This window comes from Salminus brasiliensis, chromosome 25 (assembly GCF_030463535.1).
Source record: "Salminus brasiliensis chromosome 25, fSalBra1.hap2, whole genome shotgun sequence".
In the NCBI taxonomy this organism is placed as follows: domain Eukaryota; kingdom Metazoa; phylum Chordata; class Actinopteri; order Characiformes; family Bryconidae; genus Salminus; species Salminus brasiliensis.
Window position 1 is genome coordinate 1,082,958 of NC_132902.1, and position 27,086 is coordinate 1,110,043.

A 27,086-nucleotide genomic window follows, 5' to 3' on the forward strand; every position below is an offset into this window, starting at 1 on the left:
TAAACGTCACATGAAAATGAAAAATCTTCATCAGTGTTTTTTCATGATCGGTGATTAATCACTGCAGCCGTACTCTTCAGTGCTCCTGGTTTTCACCCCATAACCTCCCACATACCTAATTTCACCCCCATCTCCCTCCGGACGACAGCGGTTCTTGGCTGTACGTCATGTTCTGGTGGTAAACGTACTGGTCTGGAGCTTCTGGCTTGTCTGCTTGTTTGTGTGCAGTGTTCTCAACCAGCTGCTCGGATCAGATGAGCTTCTGTGTTCTGATTCTGCTCTGATTTCTATGTTTTGGTTGTTTATTAATCAGTTTGGAGCTTTTTTTCTTTTGCTTAATTGTAATCTGAGTCCGTGTGTTTGTGCCTGTGTGTTTCTGAGACCTTCATATTCATGGCACTGATGATTTTACCCAGCTCACGGTTACTTCTCATGTTTTTTTCAGCAAGGAGCGAGCAACGCTGAGAAATTTGACTATGTAAGTATGAGGTTTTATGGTTTATGGAAGGTATTCCGCAGATTTTATGCCTGGATGTTTTACAGTTTTATAGTCTGATTAACTTGATGAACAGTTAATCCAGCCTGAAAATATCCAATGTTTGACCATTTTAAAATAATCAGGATTTTCTATGTATGAATTTCTGATTCTAGCTTTAAGATATTTAATTATATTTTTTCAATTTTATTGTAGATCAAATAGTTCTTTCATTTTGTGTTTCATCATATTAGACCAGCTCTTTATGGGATTTGTGAAAGTGTTTGTATTTATTTTTATTTACATATTTGTTATTTGATGGCTTTTATTTAATTAATTCATTTCAACTGTATAAACGGTTATTATTTTCATTATTTAACTTTTTATTTAAATACTTTTCTATTAAAAAGTATTCCATTCATTTCTTTTTCATTTAATTACATATTTTGTTACAGCAAAATATATAATTTTTTTAATTTTTGATGTACTATGATCAAGCCTGAAAATATCCAATGTTTGACCATTTTTTAAAAATCAGGATTTTTTATGTATGAATTTCTGATTTTAGCTTCTAGATATTTAATTATATTTTTTTCAATTTTATTGTAGATTAAATAGTTCTTTCACATTGTGTTCCATTATATTTGGCCAGCTCTTTATGGGAATTGCAAAAATGTTTGTATTTATTTTTATTTACTTATTTGTTATATGATGGCTTTTGTTGAATTAATTAATTTCAACGGCATAAATGTTTTTCTTTTTTTTATATATATATATATATATATATATATATATATAATTTCTGATTCTAGCTTTTGCATTAATTTTGTTTCTGTTTTATTGTAGATTAAATATTAGGCCAGCTCATTATGGGGATTGAAAAAGTTATTGTATTTATTTGTATTTACTTATTTGTTATATGATTTTAATTTAATTATTTAATGAATTAATTTTAATTGTATAAATGTTATGTTTGTTTGTAATGTTTTTCTATTTTATTAAATTTTTTCTTTATAATTCTTTTATTTAATTACATTACAAATATATATATTTTTTTAAAACATTTTTTTTATTTATTTCCAGTATTTGTCAAAATGAAACTGCTTGTCAGTTCAGTTCCACGCCTCTAAACTAGGTAGCATGTTTTAGTAGTCAGTAAAGCAATGGAAGAAATTCACTATGGATTTATGGAGATATGGATGTGGCTGCTCTCGCAGGTGATGAACTTCATGAAGAAGCTGGCAGGGAACGAGTATGTGGGCTTCAGCAACGCCACGTGAGTCACCTTTCAGCCTGATCCACTCCCTGTGTCCAGCTTAAGCTTCGTTACCGTCCAAACACACTGAAGCCGAGCGGCTGTGGTCATTGTGACGGCTGTCTGTGTTTGTGTGACCCAGGTTTCAGTCTGAGAGGATGTCTGGAGACCGGAACTTCGCCATCGGCTACTATCTGAAGGAGAAGAAGGTGAGCGTTAGTCCAGCGCTGAAATATCGGCACAGCAGTGGTTCATCGTTCTGTTTCTGACGGCACATTAAAATTCGTTTATTAATTATTATTATTATCGTGTGTGTTTCATCTATTCGTAGTGTTTCCCTGAAGGCACGGACATGACCTCTATTCTGGACTTCTACTTTCAGGTCAGGAAGCTTTTCAAAACTCTTTCGAAACTCAGCTGCTTTTCAAGTTTTCATGGTTTTCTGCTTTAATAAATGTTTTATATTATATTAATATAAAATATAAATATTAATTTTATGTTCAGATTTTGATGCTTTCATTATTCCACTTTGAGAGGAAAGTAAGAGGCCAGATTTGGGCCAATCTGTGGGAAAAATCACCCCAGGTCTCTTGACTGACCATCCAAGATTTGCTTAATATGCTCATAAAATTTAAAAATTATGCAAATATTTTTGCATTTTAAATGAAATGTTTTTACCAAACCATTAAATACGTCAAAATTTAAAAAGTTGACGCATCCAATTAAATTAAAAGTGTTTGTTTGTTTGTTTAGCTGTGTTCTATTGAGGTGACGTGCGAGAGCGCTAGCGTCATGGCGGCCACACTGGCCAACGGCGGCTTCTGTCCAATCACAGGCGAGCGTGTGCTGAACCCTGAGGCCGTGAGGAACACGCTCAGCCTGATGCACTCCTGCGGAATGTACGACTTCTCCGGGCAGTTCGCCTTCCATGTACGTGAGTCTTACACACACCTACACACACACACCTACACACTCACTCCGACACACACACACCTACACACACACACCTACACACTCACTCCCACAGCACCTCTTTAGACTGACCCGCCGCTCCGTATCTGTGTCTGTTCCTGTAGGTGGGCTTACCGGCAAAGTCCGGCGTGGCCGGTGGGATTCTCCTGGTGGTTCCCAACGTGATGGGCATCATGTGCTGGTCTCCGCCTCTGGATAAACTGGGCAACAGCGTCCGCGGGATCAAATTCTGCACGGTATGTCACTTCTTTCCCGCAAACCCCGCCACACCAGGCACTTTTTTTAATGACTGGCTAATACATGGCTAGTAACACTGCTGCTAGGACGACTTAGCATTTATCAGTGTGTTTACTAGCTACAGCCAGAGTGTGCTTTTGTGGGCGGGGTTTCCCGGTGGATCTGACGGGCTGAACGGCCTGATTTAGAAGGAGAGAGCCAGAAGGTAGCACAGACATTGCTTCCTTGTCTCTGTAGGATCTGGTGCAGCTCTGTAACTTCCATAACTACGACAACCTGCGGCACTTCGCTAAGAAGCTGGACCCCCGCAGGGAGGGCGGGGACGAGAGGGTGAGATTATTAATCCTTACCAAATGCTCATGGGGAAGTGTTTATAACTAATTATAACAGATTAATAATCATTAATAAGCGCTTTATAAGGCGTGTCTGATTGTGGAGCGGTGTCTCTGTTTTGGACTCTTCCAGGTGAAGTCGGTTATAAACCTGCTGTTTGCTGCCTACACCGGAGACGTGTCTGCTCTGAGGAGGTACACACACACACACACACACACACCTGCACCACTCAACTGTACCTACAGTTCTGGCTGGAGCATAAATCTGTGTGTGTGTGTGTGTGTGTGTGTGTGCGCATGTAGGTTTGCCCTCTCCTCGATGGATATGGAGCAGAGAGACTACGACTCCAGGACGGCTCTACACGTGGCCGCAGCCGAAGGTATTCCTTATGGCATCGTGCCAATAGGTTCATAAGGAGTCCTATTCTTTTGGCAGTGCTTCTCTACAGGAACTAGATGAACTGCATATATATGTGTGTGTGTGTGTGTGTGTGTGTGTGTTTCCCACCTCTAAATCCCACCAATGTGATACTGTCCTTTTAACTGGGAGACGTGGGAGCCCATATTCACCATGTGACGGGGTGGTAAATCCGTCCGTTTGAAATATCACTTTCTTTGCATTAATAGTTTATAGAAAAAATAATATATAATAGTTGCCCCTCCCCTTTTTTTGTGTGTGTGTGACGGGGTGGTTGGGTCGACCCGATGGATATTTTGAAGATGGGATTTTGTATAACAAAGACATATACATATGTGTAGTAGGTGTGTTTCCAAACTTTTGACTGGCGGTGTGTTGGGTGTTTGATGTGTGCGCTTGTCCGGTGTGCATTCCGGTGTGTCCGCAGGTCACGCTGAGGTCGTCCGCTTCCTGCTGGAGGCCTGCAAGGTGAACCCCGTACCCAGAGACAGGTACTGATGCTCTCACACCACGAACTCCGTGAACATGAGCATAAGCATCGGAGGAGAGAGAGTGTGTGTGTGTGTGTGTGTGTGTTTGATGATTTAGCCATGGAGTTAGCACCATGCTAATTGGTGTACATAAGCTTCCATTACGTGTTAGCTATGGTAGCCTCTAACAACATGTAAAAATTTGCTCTCAGGTGGGGCAACACTCCGATGGACGAGGCTGTGCACTTCGGTCATCACGACGTGGTGACCATCCTGCAGGACTACCACAACAAGTACAGCCCCCAGGAGACCACCGCCGCCGGGGAGAAGGAGACCGCTGAGAAGAACCTGGACGGCATGCTGTAGTCCACCAACACTGAGCGAAATACTCTTGCTTGTGCATCTGTATGTGTGTGTGTGTGTGTGTGTGTGTGTGTGTGTTACTGATAATCATCAGACCAGTATAACCAGTGTAGGTAAGTGATTAGTAAGTGTGTTAGTGCAGCTCTGTGTGTTTATAATACCAATTAGTTTCAGCTGAGAGACACTCGCCCTGGACGAGTGTGTGTTTGTGTTCTCTGTGTGTGTGTGTGTGTCGGGTGCACACATCCACCGCGGTCGCTGTGTGTGTGTCGGCTCATATTGTGCTGGTTTCTTCAGTCCTCAGTGATGGGTGTGCAGCCTTGGCCCTATCTAAGGTGTGTTTTTCACACACTCACACACACGCTGTAGCTGTATTTACACTGATGTTGAAATGTAGAATATTTTCGCTAATAGCTCTTTAACGATGTCGTTTAGGTCTTTACTTTACTCAGTGGGACGCGTCCTCTTGTCCTTTTCTTTACATTACATCACTGTTCAAAAGTTTTTCATCACCAACATGGAAGATCTTTCCTCTACGCCAAACTGATAGAACAGGGGAAACCTGTAGAACTGTAGAACATCCAGTATCCAGTATGAAGTTCTAATAACATTAATATCCAGTATGAATCTCTAATGACATTAATATCCAGTATGAAGTTCTAATAACATTAATATCCAGTATGAAGTTATAATGACATTAATATCCAGTATGAAGTTCTAATAACATTAATATCCAGTATGAATCTCTAATAACATTAATATCCAGTATGAAGCTCTAATAATATTAATATCCAGTATGAATCTCTAATAGCATTAATATCCAGTATGAATCTCTAATAGCATTAATATCCAGTATGAATCTCTTATAGCATTAATATCCAGTATGAATCTCTAATAACATTAATATCCAGTATGAAGTTCTAATAGCATTAATATCCAGTATGAAGTTAAAAAAATCATGTACATTTTTAATGTCATACAAAAAAGTGAAATTCTCGAAAATAGAATTAGAATTAAGTTATGATAAAGTGATAAAACAGAATTTAATCTCAAAGCAAAAAAAAAAACGTAAATTTGAAATAAAACGTTAAATAATTTGTATTATAATAAATAATTATTATTATAATATTATATTTATAATATATTATTAAAAATAATATTTCACTAATTTTTTCATTTATTTTCTGTAAAGTAATGCACATATTGTGATGTAAACTTTTGAACAGCTGTGTAGAAACCAGTGGACAGGAAACTCGGGGAAGGCAGCAGTGTTTTGTTTGCCTTCTGAATGGTTTAAATAGTCTAAAGTTCAGATATTTTGATTGTATGGAGATACAGTATTTGCACTAGTTGTGTGTTTGTGTGTGTGTGTGTGTGTGTGTGTGTGTTTGTGTGTGTGTGTGTGTGTGTTCGTGGCGGTGGTGGTGAGAATGTTTCTAGGGACCAGCTTTTTCCTACGGTAGCAGCTGCTCAAACAGAAGGTAGAAGCTGTAAAGGCAAGTAGAACCACAGGGAAAGAGAAGCGGTGTTTTTTGTAACAGTTATTTATTTATTTTTAGACACATTTATTTATTTGTTTATTATGTAAATGATGCATATTGAACAATATTACATGACATTGCGGTATTTTATTTTATTTTTAATTAGTTTCCTTTTAATTCTAAGCTGGTAAATGCCTGGATACACTGAGGAGACGTGTAGGTAGGAAAGGTTTCAGTGGAGACTGAAGAAGTTTTATTTAATTTTCAACAGAAAATATACGGTTATACTCATATATATATATATATATATTATGTATGTATATTCATATGTAACAATTACACATTAATTCTGCACAGCTAGAATGGATAATGGAAATGTTCGCAAACCTGTAAAATTTGTAAGCAGAAATTGTCCTCAGCGTACCGCAGGCATCCATCAGAACCAGATCGGGAGGGTCCGAAAGAACATTCCAGAATTGACTAAACCAATCGGGTCATGTAAAGTTTCTGCCAATTTAATACCAAAACAAACAAAACAACCCCAAAACACAGAGCGAAGCACAGAAAGATGACGAGCACAAAATGCTGAAAACAAAAACTGATTTTCTATTATAAAACACTTGGATTGAGTACTGTGTGTGTGTGTGTGTGTATATATATATATATAGATATGTGTGTGTGTGTGTGTGTGTGTGAGTGTGCATAAGCATTTGTGTTACCTTTGTGAAAGCCAGCTATTATTTATAGGAAACTACGAAGACCAAACCAAAACAAGCAAAACAAAAACGAAACCTAAACCCAACCCACATTTCACTGTAGACTCCGCCCACCTTTCGCTGTAGGTCAATTTGAGTGATTTCTCTGTCTAAACTGGTGTTAGAATTCCAGTCCGTTTCAACCGAGACTCGAAGCGTCTCGCTGGCTGTGTTTACCGCTGTATTACGAATGTATTCTATTATATCTGTGTTTCTGTTTCACTGCTTCCTTTTCTTCCGTTTTTACCGTGTTGATGTTCCAGGCTTTGTCAACTTGTGTTACAGTACTGCACTGAATATATTCATTTATTTATTTCACTAATCAAATCACAAATAAAACAGAGCTTCAACACACGCAAGGTTTGTCTGGAGTAGCTGGTCTGGGGGATCTTTTTTACAAGATTCAGATTCACAAGAGCTGTCCTTAGATGAGCCAAAAACATTGGTTACGTAACAAAAACGTTTACAATCGTAAACATTACGATTTTCTTAAAGATGTTCTTTTAAAAAAACTCCCAAATATTCTCTAAAGAAAGTCACTTTTTTTTGACGAATTACAGACAATTTTTCATTTGAATTAATTGTTATTTTCTGGAAAAAGTCAAAAGTTTTCTTTAGACAATATATGTTACTTTTTCATCACGTTGGGAAAGTCATTATTTTCCGTATGTAGAAACTAACAGTACTTCAAGAACTTATCTCCACTTTTAATTACTTCACTAATTCCAATATTTGACCGTTTAAACAGATCTTTTTAGGCCGACCTTGTGAACTATTACAGTGTAAGGCAATCGCACAGCCGTCGTAGATTAAGAAAATTAACATATTCTTTTAAAAATACCAAACGTCTTATGAATTTGTCTTAAGAAAAACAAAGAAAATTCGTACGATTCGTACTTCCCTCAAAATCCGCGGAAGACAAGCGTCCAGGCTTTTTTCTGTCCTGGCACCAAAGTGGTGGAACGAGCTTCCCCTGGGTGTCCGAACGGCCGAGTCGCTCGCTGTCTTCAAACGCAGACTGAAGACCCACCTCTTCAGAGAGTACTTGGACGAATAGTTCTATGGTTGCCTTATTGTCTTGTGTTTAGTAATGTCTAAAGCTTAGAGGTATCCTTTGAATTATTAGTCTATTCTAACTAGCTGAGGTTTTTCTTGGGTAAATAGCAAAGCACTTTGTAAGTCGCTCTGGATAAGAGCGTCTGCTAAATGCCCTAAATGTAAATGTAAATGAAGAACTATTCATCTTAACTTTTTTCTCAAACATGAAATTTAAAAAAAAAAAAATAAATAAAAAAAGGGAGAATTTCTTTCTAATAACACTTACTGGTACTGGTTTTTTTTTTTCGTAAAAGATTTTAAAAGCAGACGCTTTTAACGGCGTAAGCACGTAATTCACAGCTTTTCTAGTAAAATTAACCACTATTTCTATTTAGCTGATACTTGGTTAGCCTCAGCAAGCTGTTAGCATTGGTGTTCAGTGGCGTCGACTTCGGTGTTCAGTTCAGTTTTACTGCAAAACTAAATCAAAAGCATCACAAACAGATAAAAATAAAAGACAAAAAGACAAAACAACAACAATCAGGTTCCAGCTCCATTCTCTCTACTTTCTGATCGATACACTAGACATTTTTGTGGCTTTTTGGCATAATCGCAATCGCAACTATTAGAAACATGGCTTATTCTTATTTGTAGCTTTTTATGTCAATATATGATTATTACGGCACATTTTCCGCTTTCTGTCTCTGCGCGATTCGTTCGCCTACAAACTGAAACCCTCGGCAGTAGACAGGAGTGCTTGGGTCGAAAGTGCTAAGGCGTTTACAGCTTCAGGTAAGTGCTATAACGAGTGTGGTCCATCAGTTTCCCTTAGCTGTACGTTAAGCTGTCACAGTGTTTCCTGGAGGCCTGCCTGTTACAGCAGGTTAACAATTGATCGATTCATTCACGTTTTTGTTTTGTTTTGACGGAGATGCAAAGAAAAGCTGGACCTCAGGGTGACCGTTCCATCGTTGTGAATCAAGGGAGAATGACCTGGTTTGTCGCTCAGCAGGCATCTGAAAGGCCACGACACAGCTGTGCAAAAATAAAGTTACAGGGTTACAGTTAGACCCGAAAACCTAAAGTTTAGCAGAGTTGTTTCTACAATAGGATTAAAGTTAATAGAGCTCATTACACAAACTGACCTCTCCGAGGTCTCCGGTCAGATCTCGAGTCTGGGACAGGAGAATAAAGGTTAAGGTTTGCAGTGTGTACAGATGTAAAGTGTGCAATACAGTAAAAATGAAAGTAAAGTTCAGTGTAAAAACATCCCATTACAAAGATTAGTGATTACTCTGGTAAAGTTGACAATATGTCTGTTAAGAGGTATTGTAAATATGGGTGATTATTTTAGATGAAAGTACTGTAAAGATTGTTGATTACTCTGGTGATGTGAAGTGTAAAGTTCACTGTAAAGATCAGGATTGCCCTGGTAAATTTGACTATAAAGTTAAGTGATTAGTCTGGTAAAGTGCAAAGTCCAAAAATTGTGAAAATCCTTGTAAAGATCACTGTAAAAATGGCATTTTTTCAAAATGTTTTTTTTTCTTAAAAGTACCTGTACAGTTAGGTGAATATCATGGTAAACGTCACTGTAAAGTTAAGTGATCACTCTGGTAAAGTTTACAATTTCTCTGTTTACAGGTACTGTAAATATTGGTGATTATTCTGGTTGAGAAGTACTGTAAAGATTGTTGATTACTCTGGTGATGCATAGTGGATTACCCTGATCTACAGTAAATTTGACTGTAAAGTTAAGTATTTAGTCTGGTAAAGTGCAAAGTACAAAAAATGTGAGTACTCTTGTAAAGATCACTGTAAAAATGGCAGTTTTTCTTAAAAGTACCTGTAAAGTGAAGTGAATACCATGGTAACGTTCACTGTAAAGATTAGTGTAAACTTTCCAAGAGTAAAGTGATCACCCTGGTAACGTTGACAATTTCTCTGTTAAGATATTGTAAATATCAGTGATTATTCTGGTTGAGAAGCACTGTAAAGATTGTTGATTACTCTGGTGATGCGTAGTGTTAAGGTCACTGTAAAGATCAGGATTACCCTGATTACCTTGGTAAAATTGACTGTAAAGTTAAGTGATCACTCTGGGGAAAGTGCACAGTAAAAAAAATGAATACTCTTGTAAAGATCATTGTAAAATAGCAGTTCTTCTTAAAATTAACTGTAAAGTTAAGCAAATACTATGGTCAAGTTGCCTGTAAAGATTAGTGATTACTCTGGAAATAGTTAACTGTTTAGGTTAAAGTTATTACTCTGGGAAAGTTTACTGTAAAAAAAAAAAGGTGATGGTAAAGAGCTATTCCTAAAAAAAACTCTTAAAACTAACTGTAAAGTTAAGTGAATACTATGGTCAAGCTTACTGTAAAGGTAATGTTTACTGTAAAAAAAACAAACAAAAAAAAAAACAATAAATTGAGCAACTGTAAAGATGAGTGATTACTCTGAGAAACTTTACTGTAAAAAAAAATGTGATGGTAAAGATTGTATAAAATAGCAATGACTCTTAAAATGAACTGTAAAGTTAAGTTTACTGTAGTGATTACTCTTTTTACTTAAAAAAAAGTCAAATTGGCTGTAAAGTTTATGATGAAGAGGTGTGGAATTTTCCAGTGAAGGGCTCTAGAAGCAGTTTGACCTTCCTACTGACCATTCGTTCCAGCTCCCCGTACACTTCTGGAGAAAGGGGCATCATGTTGTCGTTGTACTCAGACGTTTTCCTGTAGTCACAACAGACTGACGTTAACATGCATGAAAGGTCACGCCTCGTCCTCGCTAGCGTTGCTGTTGCTAATAATGAGCGCTAACTGCTCCTCACTGGTGGTCATCTCGGCAGGACTTGGCTGCCTGGGGAACCTGAAGTTAGAAGGCAGATTTGACTCACATTTCAGAGACGGAGATGAGGGTTGTGCTGATGTATCCTTCATCCTGCTTCTTATCCACGTCCATTGGCTCGTGTTCTGTGCAGAGAGATCAGAGGAATTAGCGCTTCTGGAAATGAATTTTTGATTTCAGCGGCAATCATAAGGGGTCCAAGCACCACTGTCAGAAATGGGTGCAACTTCAAACAGCTGAATGCATTCATTAGAAGGGGTGTCCACAAACATTTGGACATTTAGTCTATACATATATATATATACATACTGTAAAAACCTGCTAAATGTCAAAGCTTGGACCTTTTCTATTGGCCACTTCACTGTCAAATGTCCATATGATGTTATATAAAATAATATACGTATAATAATACATCTTGTTGCCGTGATGCTAAAACCTAATATCTCCAAAACACTTACTTTTAATGGAAGTTAATGTGAAAATATTTTACTGGATCTAATTTTGGACCATTTCTATTGGCTATCACTTCATTGTCGAATTTCCATACAAGTATAATAATATATCTTGTTGCCTTGGCGCTAAAAAGCATCTCCATCAACTGCTTTGCGCAATGTTGGCCAGTTTACTACCACCGATAGCTGCCCTCCCCCCGGCCTGCCGGACCTGTGCGGGACAGTCGGTAACTGCAGACAAGAATTCGGACCCCTTTCCCCAGCCTGAGAAACCACGACTGGACGAGTGTGTGTCCTGAGTGTGTGTCCTGAGTGGAGCTCTTACTCTCGGTGGGTTTGGAGTAGTACTTGCGGAAGGCCTCGTCTTTGGGGATGTCGGGATACAGGAACCTCAGAGGGTCTTCGGGAACGTTATCTGCTGCCATCACTCGGTAGTTTCGGAGGATGTCGGGGAGCGAGACTGCGGACAGCTCCTTCTTAGTGTACGGCTCTACAGAGCGGACCTGGGGCTCGTCTGCACACACACACACACACACACACACACACACACACACACACACACACACACACACAGAGATTGCCAAGGTGAGAAGTGTAATTCACTTTTACTCCACTGCTGTAAATACAAATCAGGCTTTGAAGCGCCCCCTCATGGACAGACAGCTTCTGGACAAGCTGGCTAGAGGTAAACACTACAGGACTCTACACTAATATGACTCTATGGGTTCTGCAGTGTTACACAGCAGCAGTTCTGGAGAGAGGTTCTCCTCCTGCAGCTCCACCACCAAACCTCCATAGTGCAGTAGCAGCAGCAGCGCTCCGGCCCGGAGTGGGAATGACGGAGATGCCGTTCTCCCCCTGTTCCAGTGGAAGCTGATGATTGAAGGTGAAGGTGAAGACCGGGCGCGGGAGCATCTCACCGTTTGAGGTGTGTTCCACCCAGCTGAAGGTGATGGCTCCATCTCGGTTGCTCTCGCTGAAGCGCAGCAGGAACGTTCCCTGAGCCTTGATGTTGAGGAGGGCTTTGGTTCGGTCCTTCGTCACGAAGCCCATTATGTACCTGGCGACCCAGAGAGAGAGAGAGAGAGAGAGAGAGAGGTGAGATAACACAGCTTCCCTGCATAGAGGTGTAAAGGCTGCCTCCTAGACTTCATATAAGAAGCTACATCCACACTACAGGGCGGAACCCGTTCAATCCAGTATGAATCTGTAGTGTGTGAAAGTCTTTACAATCTGACAGTATCCAGTATGAATCCAGTATGAATCTGCAGCCTATGTAATTGATATATACATATAATAACAGTCTAACAGTAATAACTGTTGGGTGTTTTTAATCCAGTATGAATCCGCAGCCTATGTAATTTATATATATAGTCTAACACTAATAACTGTGGAGTGTTTTTAATCCAGTATGAATCTGTAGTGTGTAGGGTTTACAGTCTTAACAGTAATAATTGTGGGATGTTTTTAATCCAGTATGAATCTGCAGCCTATGTAACTGTTACAGTCTGACAGTAATAACTGTAGACTGAATATAATATAATACAGTATGAATCTGCAGGGTGTAGTTTTTACAATCTGACAATAATTAATTCTGTGATCAGAATCCAGTATGAATCCGCAGCCTATGTCATTTTTATATATATATAGTCTAACAGCAATAACTGTGGAGTGATTATAATATGATCCAGTATGAATCTGTAGTGTGTGTAGTCTCTATAGTCTAACAGAAGTAATTGTGGGGTGCTTTTAATCCAGTATGAATCTGAAGGGTGTAGTTTTTACAATCTGACAGTAATTAATTGTGTGATTATAATCCAGTATGAATCTATAAATTTAACAGTCTAACACTAAATAACTGGGGAGTGATTATAATATGATCCAGTATGAATCTGCAGTGTGTGCACGGTTTACAGTCAAACACTAATAACTGGACTGTTTTTAATCCAGTATGAATCTGCAGTGTGTTTAGTCTCCACAGTCTAACACTAATAACTGTGGAGTGTTTTTAATCCAGTATGAATCTGCAGTGTGTGAAGTCTCTACAGTTTAACAGTAATGAGATTTTTTTTAATCCAGTATGAATCTGGATGAACAGGGGATTGTGGGTAATTGCGCGAGCACGAGTGAAGTGGGATCAGTACCCTTCGTCCCACAGGCTCTGCAGGTGACGCTTTATCAGGTCCAGGATTCCCTCAATCCACAGCCAGAAGGTGAAGTTCTTCTCACTGCCGCCCTGATCCGGCACACACACACACACACACACACATCAGTCAGATGGAGCGGTCATGTGGATCTCGTGATAATGACAATAGTGTGTGTGTGTGTGTTTGTGTGTGTGTGTATTCTACACACCTTGCAGAATTTATTCCAGGGAATCTGAGCCTCCGGATCTTTCACTGCTTTCGGGCCTGTGTGACGAAGACACAGAAACATGACCAGTTGGACACAGATGGAACCCAGACACACACACACACACACACACACACACACACACACACAGTGGACAGTGAGCAACCCAGGTGCGATAACCCACTGCTGCCCAATCACATCCACACTCACCCAGCAGCTTGTGTCCCAGCATGCTCAGCTGCTCCGCATTCAGGCCTCTCTTAGTGATTGAGGAGAACTGCCAACTCAGCACCTCGGACAGCTGACCCCAACTGACCGAAGGAGGGTTCACAAAGAAGGAGAGGTTCTAGAGGAGAGAGAAGAGCGGGAAAGATTAAAGCCAGCAGAACCGTCTTGGTTCCTCCGAGACCTCCCCCTGACTGTGATTGGTCTAATCACCACCTCCTTTGTTCTGAGACCTCCCCCTGCTGTGATTGGTCTAATCACCACCTCCTTTGTTCTGAGACCTCCCCCTGCTGTGATTGGTCTGATCACCACCTCCTTTGTTCGGAGACCTCCCCCTGACTGTGATTGGTCTAATCACTGCCTCCTTTGTTTTCTGAGACCTCCCCCTGACTGTGATTGGTCTAATCACCACCTCCTTTGTTCGGAGACCTCCCCCTGACTGTGATTGGTCTTATCACCACCTCCTTTGTTCTGAGACCTCCCCCTGACTGTGATTGGTCTAATCACCACCTCCTTTGTTCGGAGACCTCCCCCTGACTGTGATTGGTCTAATCACCACCTCCTTTGTTCTGAGACCTCCCCCTGACTGTGATTGGTCTAATCACCACCTCCTTTGTTCTGAGACCTCCCCCTGACTGTGATTGGTCCTAATCACCGCCTCCTTTGTTCGGAGACCTCCCCCTGACTGTGATTGGTCTGATCACCAACTCATTAGTTTTCTGAGACCTCCCCCTGCTGTGATTGGTCTTAGTCACCGTCTCCTGCAACGAAACTGCCATCTGAACGCTGGTTTGAGGAACTGACGATGGCTTACCTTGGGGTCGGATGTCAGCATGTTGTACCACATGATGGAGGCCCAGCCGCAGGGCAGCTGACTGACGTTCGAGATCACCACAATGGGGAGGGAGGTCGTCTGGAGAGGGAGAGGGAGAGAGACACTGGGTGAGAAGAGCATGCAAGAGGAAAGGAAGCTAGATTCATGTTAATCTGCTTGTTGCGGGTGGTCCTATTCTATTGGCAGTACTTCTTCTCTACCGGGACTAGACAAGCTGTGTGTGTGCATTTGCACATCTGTATCAGCAATGCACATGTGCCATGTGTTTGGCTCACCTCAAAATTAATGACGAGTCCGGACCAGCAGAGCTCGGCCTCAAAGGTGAAAGAGTGGAGCTCCTCAGTGACAATCAGTGGGCCCTGTCTCACACACACACACACACACACACACACACACACACACACACATGCATACTGAAATACTGCGTTCGCACCATCATGCTGTTGCATAAACTAGTATCGAGAGCTGGTCGTTACCGTTTCTATTTTCAGCGGATTACAGATACACAATACTATAATAAACGGACAAAAGTATTGGGACACCTGCTTTACACACCGTTTCTCCTGAATTCAAGGGGATTAAAAAAAAGAGCTGATCCTGCTTGGAGTGTTGGAGTAACTGTCTCTACTGTCCAGAGAAGAAGGAGTTCTGTCAGATTTTGGAGGACCACAGCTCAATGCTGGGGGGCTTTACACCCCTCTAAGCCCACACCTGGCATTAGGCAGCATGGTGCCGATAGGGTCATCAGGGTTATCTGCTCCCGGGAGTGCCGGGAGTCTGTTCTATTGGCTGTACTGTGTGTGTGTGTGTGTGTGTGTGTGTGTGCATTTGCACAATAAACTAGCTGAATGCATTCATTAGAAGGGGTGTCCATAAATATTTGGACGTGCAGTGTTTAGGTGCTAAAAGTCCTCCAAGTCCAGAGCATGCCCTCGTACCTCACTCGTCCGGTTTCCAGCGACCTTCTGCTCTTTCAGTTGCTGTTTTAGAGGAAACAGGAAGGCGTCGTTCAGGACAGAAGCTCTCTCAGAATGTTTTTATTACCACGTGTTAAAAGTAGTGATGTTGCGCCGGTTTTACCAGATGTCGGAATTCTGCGGCCATCCCAATCGACTCCTCCATGTTCATCACTTTCATGTTGGTTCCCAGGATGTTGAACTTGCGGAAACTGAGGAAAGAGCAGAGTGATCAGCAGCTGAGCTACAGAGGTCACTCGTCCACTGTTTTAACAGGGTTCTAGAAGCTAGAACGTTCTGGACTGAGTTTGCTGTTATGCGTAGATAACAATAAAGCCTAGCTCGTACCCTTTCCTCTTCTCCGTCACGTCTCTGAAAAAACACAGAACACACACAGCGTCAGGCTTATGTTTACATATGTTTACGATATTTCGCTATTTACGATATTTCGCTATTTACGATATTTCGCTATTTACTCAAGAAGAACCTCAGCTAGTCAATATGGAGACCATAGTACTCTACACTATTCGCCCAAGAGGAGGGTCTTCAGTCTGGGTTTGAGGACAGCGAGTGTTGGACTCTGCTGTTCGGACACTCAGGGGAAGTTCGTTCCACCACTTCGGTGCAGGACAGTAAAAAGTCTGGACGCTCGTCTTCCGTGGATCTTAAAGGATGGCGGGTCGAGCCGAGCCGTACTTGAAGCTGGAAGGGCTCTTGGTGCAGATCGGCTTTTGACCATCGCCATCAAGTACGGAGGGGCTGGCTGGTCCAGTCTTGGCTTTGTAGGCCAGAGTCAGGGGTCTGAATCTGATGACCTGGGCAGCAGCTACAGGAAGCCAGCCATAGATGACCCGCACCAATCACAAGGTATCGGTATCCCCGAGTTCACACCAGCTAACGGATGCCTGTGCCGTCATCCAGCCATCCGGCCAATCATGCTCTCCCCGACTCCAGCTGCTAATGGCAAAGCGGCATGGCTCTGGATCTGGACCTGATTTGCCCAATTATTGGTTTGTCTTTCTGATGGATGACGGACGCAGGACCGAAGTTACTTACTTATCAAAGTGCACCTTTACTCTGACCATGTGGTTGAACTCCTGAAGTTTCACCAACAACCTGGAGAACCCAAATAAACATAGTCAGTGGTCAGTGAGAGTGTCTACCTGTAATTAACTCTATATAACATTAGAATAAACCCAAATAAACATAAAGTCAGTGGTCAGTGAGAGTGTCTACCTGTAATTAACTCTATATAACATTAGAATAAACCCAAATAAACATAAAGTCAGTGGTCAGTGAGAGTGTCTACCTGTAATTAACTCTATATAACATTAGAATAAACCCAAATAAACATAAAGTCAGTGGTCAGTGAGAGTGTCTACCTGTAATTAACTCTATATAACATTAGAATAAACCCAAATAAACATAAAGTCAGCGGTCAGTGAGAGTGTCTACCTGTAATTAACTCTATATAACATTAGAATAAACCCAAATAAACATAAAGTCAGTGGTCAGTGAGAGTGTCTACCTGTAATTAACTCTATATAACATTAGAATAAACCCAAATAAACATAAAGTCAGCGAGAGCGTCTACCTGTAATTAACTCTATATAACATTAGAATAAACCCAAATAAACATAAAGTCAGCGAGAGCGTCTACCTGTAATTAACTCTATATAACATTAGAATAAACCCAAATAAACATAAAGTCAGTGGTCAGTGAGAGTGTCTACCTGTAATTAACTCTATATAACATTAGAATAAACCCAAATAAACAAAAAGTCAGTGGTCAGTGAGAGCGTCTACCTGTAATTAACTCTATATAACATTAGAATAAACCCAAATAAACATAAAGTCAGTGGTCAGTGAGAGTGTCTACCTGTAATTAACTCTATATAACATTAGAATAAACCCAAATAAACATAAAGTCAGCGAGAGCGTCTACCTGTAATTAACTCTATATAACATTAGAATAAACCCAAATAAACATAAAGTCAGTGGTCAGTGAGAGTGTCTACCTGTAATTAACTCTATATAACATTAGAATAAACCCAAATAAACAAAAAGTCAGTGGTCAGTGAGAGCGTCTACCTGTAATTAACTCTATATAACATTAGAATAAACCCAAATAAACATAAAGGCAGTGGTCAGTGAGAGCATCTACCTGTAATTAACTCTATATAACATTAGAATAAACCCAAATAAACATAAAGTCAGCGAGAGCGTCTACCTGTAATTAACTCTATATAACATTAGAATAAACCCAAATAAACATAAAGTCAGTGGTCAGTGAGAGTGTCTACCTGTAATTAACTCTATATAACATTAGAATAAACCCAAATAAACAAAAAGTCAGTGGTCAGTGAGAGTGTCTACCTGTAATTAACTCTATATAACATTAGAATAAACCCAAATAAACATAAAGTCAGTGGTCAGTGAGAGTGTCTACCTGTAATTAACTCTATATAACATTAGAATAAACCCAAATAAACAAAAAGTCAGTGGTCAGTGAGAGTGTCTACCTGTAATTAACTCTATATAACATTAGAATAAACCCAAATAAACATAAAGTCAGTGGTCAGTGAGAGTGTCTACCTGTAATTAACTCTATATAACATTAGAATAAACCCAAATAAACATAAAGTCAGTGGTCAGTGAGAGTGTCTACCTGTAATTAACTCTATATAACATTAGAATAAACCCAAATAAACATAAAGTCAGTGGTCAGTGAGAGTGTCTACCTGTAATTAACTCTATATAACATTAGAATAAACCCAAATAAACATAAAGGCAGTGGTCAGTGAGAGCATCTACCTGTAATTAGCTCTATATAACATTAGAATAAACCCAAATAAACATAAAGTCAGTGGTCAGTGAGAGCGTCTACCTGTAATTAACTCTATATAACATTAGAATAAACCCACATAAACATAAAGTCAGCGGCCAGTGAGAGCGTCTACCTGTAATTAACTCTATATAACATTAGAATAAGCCCAAATAAACATAAAGTCAGTGGTCAGTGAGAGTGTCTACCTGTAATTAACTCTATATAACATTAGAATAAGCCCAAATAAACATAAAGTCAGTGGTCAGTGAGAGTGTCTACCTGTAATTAACTCTATATAACATTAGAATAAACCCAAATAAACATAAAGGCAGTGGTCAGTGAGAGCGTCTACCTGTAATTAACTCTATATAACATTAGAATAAACCCAAATACATAAAGTCAGTGGTCAGTGAAAGCGTCTACCTGTAATTAACTCTATATAACATTAGAATAAACCCAAATAAACATAAAGTCAGTGGTCAGAGAGAGTGTCTACCTGTAATTAACTCTATATAACATTAGAATAAACCCAAATAAACATAAAGTCAGTGGTCAGTGAGAGTGTCTACCTGTAATTAACTCTCTATAACATTAGAATAAACCCAAATACACAAAGTCACATGTTCACTGCACACACTGTACCGACATCTCAACAATGTGGATTTGTCAGTGTGTGTGTAAGCAGGCGGGTGTGTGAGTGATTGTGTGTGTAAGCAGGCGGGGTGTGTGTGTGTAATCAGGCGGGGTGTGTGTGTGTGTGTGTAATCAGGCGGGGGGTGTGTGTGTAGTGTGTGTGTGTGTGTAATCAGGCGGGGGGTGTGTGTGTAGTGTGTACCTGACTTTGAGAGTGAACAGAACTCCAGTCTTCAGCACTAGAGGCCTCTGCAGCTGTGTGGGCATGCAGGGCTGTCTCTCCACCACCATGGAGCTGCAAAACACACACATCATCATCATCCTCATTGCCGTGGTAACCGTGGGTGTAGCTGTGAGTGAAGTGTGTCATTGTGAACATTGTGATGTGTGAGATCATGGTGTGACCCACTTGGTGATGAGGGTCTTGAGGAGTGTCAGTGCCCGCTCCTCCAGCGTCCCCCTGCTGAGGGCGATCGGATCCTGGGTGTATGTGTACTTCTGCTCCAGCTCCAGAAGCTTCTTCAGCTGCTGACGCACCTGCAGCAAGCACTCACCTGCTGCGGTGAACCTGCCCGACACGGAGAGAGAGGGGCTTCAGTCAGCACACCTGTGTACAGCCTGTAGCTGACTAACCCAGTATGAATCTGCAGTGTATAGCAGCCTCTACAGCTTAACAGTTATAACTGATGAGTGATAATAATCCAGTATGAATCTGCAGTGTGTAATAGTATTTATGGTCTAACAGTTATAACTGCTGAGTGATAATAATACAGTATGAATCTATAGTGTTTGTAAGTCTCTACAGTCTAACAGTTATAACTGCTGAGTAATTATAATCCAGTATGAATCTATAGTGTTTGTAAGTCTCTACAGTCTGACAGTAATAACTGCTAAATTATAATCCAGTATGAATCTATAGTGTTTGTAAGTCTCTACAGTCTGACAGTTATAACTGCTGAGTCATGGTAATCCAGTATGAATCTACAGTGTTTGTAGTCTTTACAGTCTGTGAGTAATAACTAGGGAGTGATTTTAAACCACTATGAATCTGCAGTGTTTGTAAGTCTCTACAGTCTGACAGTTATAACTGCTGAGTGATAATAATCCAGTATGAATCTGCAGTGTTTGGAAGTCTCTACAGTCTGACAGTTATAACTGCTGAGTGATAATAATCCAGTATGAATCTGCAGTGTTTGGAAGTCTCTACAGTCTGACAGTTATAACTGCTGAGTGATAATAATCCAGTATGAATCTGCAGTGTTTGGAAGTCTCTACAGTCTGACAGTTATAACTGCTGAGTGATAATAATCCAGTATGAATCTATAGTGTTTGTAAGTCTCTACAGTCTGACAGTTATAACTGCTGAGTGATAATAATCCAGTATGAATCTATAGTGTTTGTAAGTCTCTACAGTCTGACAGTTATAACTGCTGAGTAATTATAATCCAGTATGAATCTATAGTGTTTGTAAGTCTCTACAGTCTGACAGTTATAACTGCTGAGTGATAATAATCCAGTATGAATCTATAGTGTTTGTAAGTCTCTACAGTCTGACAGTAATAACTGCTGAGTAATTATAATCCAGTATGAATCTGCAGTATGATTAGAATCGAGTGAAGTGTGCCTTTAGCCTCATGCTGGCATATAAAAGGCCCAGACTCTGCCTGCACCCATGTGGTTGAGCAACTTCCTCTAGAATTTCACAATGCAGTAAAGCTGTGGCAATCGGCTACAGACACGGCCGCCGCCGCCGCCGTCAGCCAGCCTTAAAATAAGCATCTGTGCAGAACTGCACGGCATGAACCCCTCAATCTGCATGACCACAAAAACCAGGTAACTGATTCAATCATGCTATCAAGTCTAATCCTACGGGTACCTCCTCCTTACCTGGCTCAGGTACGTTGGAAACACTGGTATACCTAGCTCAGCTGTACGGAGAACACTCGTTTGCCAGGTTTGGGTGTGTTGGGCATGCAAACTCGGGCTCAGGTGCAGAGAAAACAACTGGATACCTGCCGTAGGTGTGCTGGGAGGGACTCCACCACCTGGCTCAGAGGTGATGAGGTGCCACCCATGTGCCCTGAAGCAGGGCCTTACCAGTTCTGCAGCTGGTCGAGGCAGACGTTGGTGAGGCCTCCGATGCAGGACATCTGCTGCCGCCGCTTCCATTCGCCCAGCTCTATGCTGATCAGCTCATACTCCAGCTGCTCCACTAGGTTCAGCACCTCCGACATCTGACTGACCACTCCCTAAAAACACACACACACACCTGGTTCAGTACGTCCAGCACACCATGAGATCGTGCCTTGGAGCGCTTGGGTCCTTGGGTCCTTGTCTCACCCCTCTCATGTCGTTGAGCTTCATGAACATGGCTTTGAGGTACAGCTTCTCGCGATTCAGGTCTTCTCGGGATATCGTGCCGTTCAGCTCCTCTGCAGAACACAAACAGCAGGACATAACGTGACACACGTGCACAACGAAACGCTCAGAGGAGCCGAGAGAAGACGGAAAGGAGGCCATGCTCTCACCGCGACTCTGCAGGGTTTTGCTCTTGAAATCGTGCTCGTCCTGCAGATCCTCCAGATTCTTGATGTTCTGCTCCGTTTCCTGTGGAGGTACGGAGTCATTCGTTACCTAAACAGAGCAGCACAACGACCGTGAGAACGTCCAGAAGCTGCTGACCGAGTGTTCCTCACCTGAACTTTGGTCTTAATGGTCTTCACGCTGTTGTCCAGCTCTCTCTGCTTCTCGATCATCATGTCACTCTGAGCGTTCTGCGCTGTGCTCTGCAGGAAACATGCCAATTTATTAGAAACACCCTACCTAGAACTTCTCACTGGCCACTTTATTAGAAACACCCACCTTGTGCGTTCACTCACTGGCCACTTTATCAGAAACACCTGCCTTGAGCGTCTACTAACTGGCCACTTTATCAGAAACACCCGCCTTGAGCTTCTACAAACCGGCCACTTTATCAGAAACACCCGCCTTGAGCTTCTACAAACTGGCCACTTAATCAGAAACACATACGTTGAGTTTCTACTAACTGGCCACTTTAATAGAAACACCTACCTTGAACTTCTAACTGGCCACTTTAATAGAAACACTCACCTTGTGCTTCTACTAACTGGCCACTTTATTAGAAACATCTACCTTGAACTTCTAACTGGCCACATTATTAGAAACACCTACTACCTTGTGCGTCCACTCCCTGGCCACTTTATCAGAAGGGATATACACTATATGGACAAAAGTATTGGGAGTAAAGTAAGCAGCTGAACGCGTTCCCTAGAAGGGGTGTCCGCAAACATACGGACACCCGGTGCAGCTCTCCCTGACTGTCCGGCATTTTGCTCAGACGTCTGCACAGTCAGACATTTGCTGCCCACCTCGGAGATCTGGGCCGCCGCCAGGATCTTCCTCTCCTCGCTCAGGTTCTTGCTGATGATCATCGCCATGGAGACGGGGTTGTCCTGGAACAGGGTCTGCAAGACGAATGAGGTTGTGATGGTGTTAGCGGCAATCATACTGGATATTAATGTTATTAGAACTTCATACTGGATATTAATACTATTAGAGCTTCATACTGGATATTAATGTTATTAGAACTTCATACTGGATATTAATGTTATTAGAACTTCATACTGGATATTAATACTATTAGAGCTTCATACTGGATATTAATGTTATTAGAACTTCATACTGGATATTAATGTTATTAGAGCTTCATACTAGATATTAATGTTATTAGAACTTCATACTGGATACTAATGTTATTAGAACTTCATACTGGATATTAATGTTATTAGAACTTCATACTGGATATTAATGTTATTAGAACTTCATACTAGATATTAATGTTATTAGAACTTCATACTGGATACTAATGTTATTAGAGCTTCATACTGGATACTAATGTTATTAGAACTTCATACTGGATACTAATGTTATTATAGCTTCATACTGGATATTAATGTTATTAGAGCTTCATACTGGATAGTAATGATATTAGAGCTTCATACTGGATATTAACGATATTAGAGCTTCATACTGGTTATTAATGCTATTAGAGCTTCATACTGGATATTAATGTTATTAGAGCTTCACAAAAGTTCTGAATAGTTCATAAAACATATTGCATATGAATAAACCCCTTATGTGGATTTCTTGCCTTGTGACATTTTTAATCAGGTATCTTATTTTGGAATCTCTGCAGAAAGTTATGACTGTATTGTTGCTTTTGATTTCTTTGAAAACCTGCTTTCCTCAGTTAATCATCAAAACAGCGATCAGTGGGTTGTTTGATGACTAACGGTAGCGAACGCGACGGCTCTGTAGTCGCCCCTAATCAACGCTCCCTCAACTCGCTGCCGCTGGTACGTGACTGAGCACACTGAGAAGTGTGCCGCCAAAAAGGGGATCTGAGGAACCGCGAGTGCTGTTGCCGACCTGCAGGTTGCGCTTGATCTTGCGGATGTTGTGCTGGTTCAGGAAGTCTTTCTCCATTGCGAAGCGGCTGTGCTGGTGGTCCAACTGGGTCAGAAGGTCATGAAACCGCACAGTTGCCAGCGACTCGTTCTCCACGTTCGCAACATGGTCCCTAAAAGCAGGAAGTATTTGATTATTACATCATAACATTGTATTATATTCACTTATTACTGTTACTTATTATAAGACACGTTATTAGAGCTTCATACTGGATATTAATGTTATTAGAGCTTCATACTGGATATTAATGATATTAGAGCTTCATACTGGATATTAATGATATTAGAACTTCATACTGGATATTAATGTTATTAGAACTTCATACTGGATATTAATGTTATTAGAGCTTCATACTGGATATTAATGTTATTAGAGCTTCATACTGGATATTAATAATATTAGAACTTCATACTGGATACTAAAGCTATTAGAGCTTCATACTGGATATTAATTTTATTGGAGCTTCATACTGGATATTAATGTTATTAGAGCTTCATACTGGATATTAATAATATTAGAACTTCATACTGGATACTAAAGCTATTAGAGCTTCATACTGGATATTTATGCTATTAGAGCTTCATACTGGATAGTAATGATATTAGAACTTCATACTGGATATTAATGATATTAGATCTTCATACTGGATATTTATGCTATTAGAGCTTCATACTGGATAGTAATGATATTAGAACTTCATACTGGATATTAATGATGTTAGAGCTTCATACTGGATATTAATGATATTAGAGCTTCATACTGGATATTAATGTTATTAGAGCTTCATGCTGGATATTAATGTTATTAAAGTTTCATACTGGATATTAATAATATTAGAACTTCATACTGGATACTAATGCTATTAGAGCTTCATACTGGATATTAATGTTATTAGAACTTCATACTGGATATTAATAATATTAGAACTTCATACTGGATACTAATGCTATTAGAGCTTCATACTGGATATTAATGATATTAGAACTTCATACTGGATATTAATGATATTAGAACTTCATACTGGATATTAATAATATTAGAACTTCATACTGGATACTAAAGCTATTAGAGCTTCATACTGGATATTAATGTTATTAGAGCTTCATACTGGATATTTATGCTATTAGAGCTTCATACTGGATAGTAATGATATTAGAACTTCATACTGGATATTAATGATGTTAGAGCTTCATACTGGATATTAATGATATTAGAGCTTCATACTGGATATTAATGTTATTAGAGCTTCATGCTGGATATTAATGTTATTAGAGTTTCATACTGGATATTAATAATATTAGAACTTCATACTGGATACTAATGCTATTAGAGCTTCATACTGGATATTAATGTTATTAGAACTTCATACTGGATATGAATAATATTAGAACTTCATACTGGATACTAATGCTATTAGAGCTTCATACTGGATATTAATGATATTAGAACTTCATACTGGATATTAATGTTATTAGAGCTTCATACTGGATATTAATGCTATTAGAGCTTCATACTGGATATTAATAATATTAGAACTTCATACTGGATACTAATGCTATTAGAGCTTCATACTGGATATTAGTGTTATTAGAGCTTCATACTGGATATTAATGCTATTAGAGCTTCATACTGGATATTAATGTTATTAGAACTTCATACTGGATATTAATGCTATTAGAACTTCATACTGGATATTAATGTTATTAGAGCTTCATACTGGATATTAATGCTATTAGAGCTTCATACTGGATATTAATGCTATTAGAACTTCATACTGGATATTAATGTTATTAGAGCTTCATACTGGATATTAATGATATTAGAGCTTCATACTGGATATTAATGTTATTAGAACTTCATACTGGATATTAATGTTATTAGAACTTCATACTGGATATTAATGTTATTAGAACTTAATTCTTTCTCAGTTTAGAATCACCCACAGCGCTGTTTGTCTTTCTGAACACCAAGCCAGGCTTCAAAATTATTAATTCTCATTTTTTGTCAGATTTTTAGAATGCTATACATAACTGGGAACATTAACTACCAACACCCATATGTGTTCCTCACCAGTCGTGGCTCTCGATCCAGCTGCTCAGATATTGCCGGATGGCCATGGGGAATGTGTCATCATAGAGCTGGTCTACCTGTTCCAGGAACTTGGAATCCAGCTGCTGCAGCTCCAGCCACTGACTCATGTCCGATGCTTGATACTCTGGAAGTCGTTGAAAAGGACAATTATGAGAAAAGCTATGAGCTGGCTAAGCAAACATTACACCCAGGCAACACAGAGGACCTTCACACAGGCCATGGCAATGTACAGTGACATGAACGACGGACTGCTGGAAACTTGGACCGTGGACACAGGTGAGAGTACTGGGTGCATTAAAAGAGAGTTGAGGACACTGAAAATTGTGCCAGATGGTTTGTGGTGGACCAGTTTTGAACGGGCTCATAATGTGAACCCAAACTGTAGTAAATGCAGATAGTAAACTAAACCGGTTTAATTAGGTGAAGATCCAGATATTAATTAAAAATTAAAACAAATACCAGTGTTTGCTGGGATGCAGCATGAACAAAAAATCCAGATTATGGATTCAGATTATATCAATAAACCGGTTTAATAAAGTGAAGTGTGAACAGACACCCTAAATTCAGACTGATTTCCATCTATCCAGATGGTACTTAAACTAAAGTGAATAGCAATGTTTGCTGGGCTGCAGTGTGATTATAAAATCCAGATTATGGATTTCAGATTATATCAATAAACCGGTTTAATTAGGTGAAGTGTGAACAGACACCCAAAATTCAGACTCCAGAATTTCCATCCAGATATTAATAAAAAATTAAAACAAATACCAGTGTTTGCTGGGATGCAGCGTGATCATAAAATCCAGATTATGGATTCAGATTATATCAATAAACCGGTTTAATTAGGTGAAGTGTGAACAGACACCCAAAATTCAGACTCTAGAATTTCCATCCAGATATTAATTAAAAATTAAAACAAATATCAGTGTTTGCTGGGTTGCAGCATGATCATAAAATCCAGATTATGGATTCAGATTATATCAATAAACCGGTTTAATGAAATGAAGTGTGAACAGACACCCAAACAACAGACACAGGATTATGTAAACAGATAAAAACCTGAGGATTTTAGGATTTTAGGAAGTTGGATTGCCCTTATGGTAAATAACCCGAGCTAAACCCTTAGTCCCGGGTTAGTCAGGGAGATGAAGTGACATGGCTAAATCAGATTTTTTTTATTAGGCCAGTTTTCCCTCTTTCTGAGACCTAAATACAGCTACCCCACAAAACCCCAGCTCTGTACGAGCAGAGGGGCTTTAGGCCGTTTCCAGATGTGAACACACCTTCTTCTTCATCATCATCATCATCATCATCATCATCCTCCTCTTGTTGTTGTCCAGCTGGCTGGTTAAAGTTAGCGCGCACGTTAATCTAAACAGAGCGACGTCCGCGCGCACTTACCTGGCCCAGGAGTGAAACCGTGGATCCCCGCAGGCCCGTGGGTCGCTTCTCTCCTCCCGCTGGTGTCCGACTCGCTGCTGGGGTCTAACAGGGGCGCATTTACGGCCTTTTCGACATTTAACTCGGACCAAGAAAGCCCGCAGCGACGCACTTCCCCCTCTCGCAGCGCAGTCCCAGGAAAGA

General features: G+C 40.1%; 3 protein-coding genes across 5 annotated transcripts in view; 2 read left to right on the top strand and 1 right to left on the bottom strand.

Moving 5' to 3' along the window:
* The window catches only part of glsa (glutaminase a), a 24,621-nt gene extending 17,504 nt beyond the window's left edge, over positions 1-7,117 (top strand). For both annotated transcript variants that reach the window (XM_072671598.1, XM_072671599.1), the window contains exons 8-18: positions 446-478; positions 1,693-1,751; positions 1,873-1,939; positions 2,062-2,112; positions 2,484-2,660; positions 2,807-2,938; positions 3,177-3,269; positions 3,405-3,466; positions 3,575-3,651; positions 4,117-4,180; positions 4,372-7,117. In XM_072671598.1, coding sequence (XP_072527699.1) covers positions 446-478; positions 1,693-1,751; positions 1,873-1,939; positions 2,062-2,112; positions 2,484-2,660; positions 2,807-2,938; positions 3,177-3,269; positions 3,405-3,466; positions 3,575-3,651; positions 4,117-4,180; positions 4,372-4,525 — 969 coding nt within the window. In that variant the 3' untranslated portion in view covers positions 4,526-7,117. The remainder of the gene's footprint in view (positions 1-445; positions 479-1,692; positions 1,752-1,872; positions 1,940-2,061; positions 2,113-2,483; positions 2,661-2,806; positions 2,939-3,176; positions 3,270-3,404; positions 3,467-3,574; positions 3,652-4,116; positions 4,181-4,371) is intronic.
* nab1a (NGFI-A binding protein 1a (EGR1 binding protein 1)) overlaps positions 1-27,086 on the top strand; it is a 130,692-nt gene that overhangs the window by 28,670 nt on the left and 74,936 nt on the right. The window lies entirely within an intron of this gene.
* Positions 6,051-27,086, bottom strand: stat1a (signal transducer and activator of transcription 1a). Of its 2 annotated transcripts, XM_072671594.1 has the most exons (26): positions 26,904-27,086; positions 25,482-25,626; positions 23,373-23,523; positions 22,313-22,408; positions 21,620-21,709; positions 21,452-21,530; positions 21,264-21,355; positions 21,021-21,172; positions 19,333-19,491; positions 19,126-19,218; positions 16,520-16,579; positions 15,812-15,835; positions 15,588-15,675; positions 15,446-15,487; positions 14,783-14,866; positions 14,487-14,585; positions 13,658-13,793; positions 13,451-13,506; positions 13,240-13,331; positions 12,016-12,155; positions 11,421-11,609; positions 10,693-10,768; positions 10,572-10,655; positions 10,459-10,528; positions 8,942-8,971; positions 6,051-8,831 (listed from the first exon to the last, which is right to left on the bottom strand). In XM_072671594.1, the coding sequence occupies exons 2-26, from the start codon at positions 25,607-25,609 to the stop codon at positions 8,802-8,804; spliced, it is 2,340 nt and encodes a 779-aa protein (XP_072527695.1). In that variant the 5' UTR covers positions 25,610-25,626; positions 26,904-27,086; the 3' UTR covers positions 6,051-8,801. The 2 variants fall into 2 exon arrangements, with proteins under 2 accessions (XP_072527695.1, XP_072527694.1); XM_072671593.1 differs by lacking the exon at positions 10,572-10,655.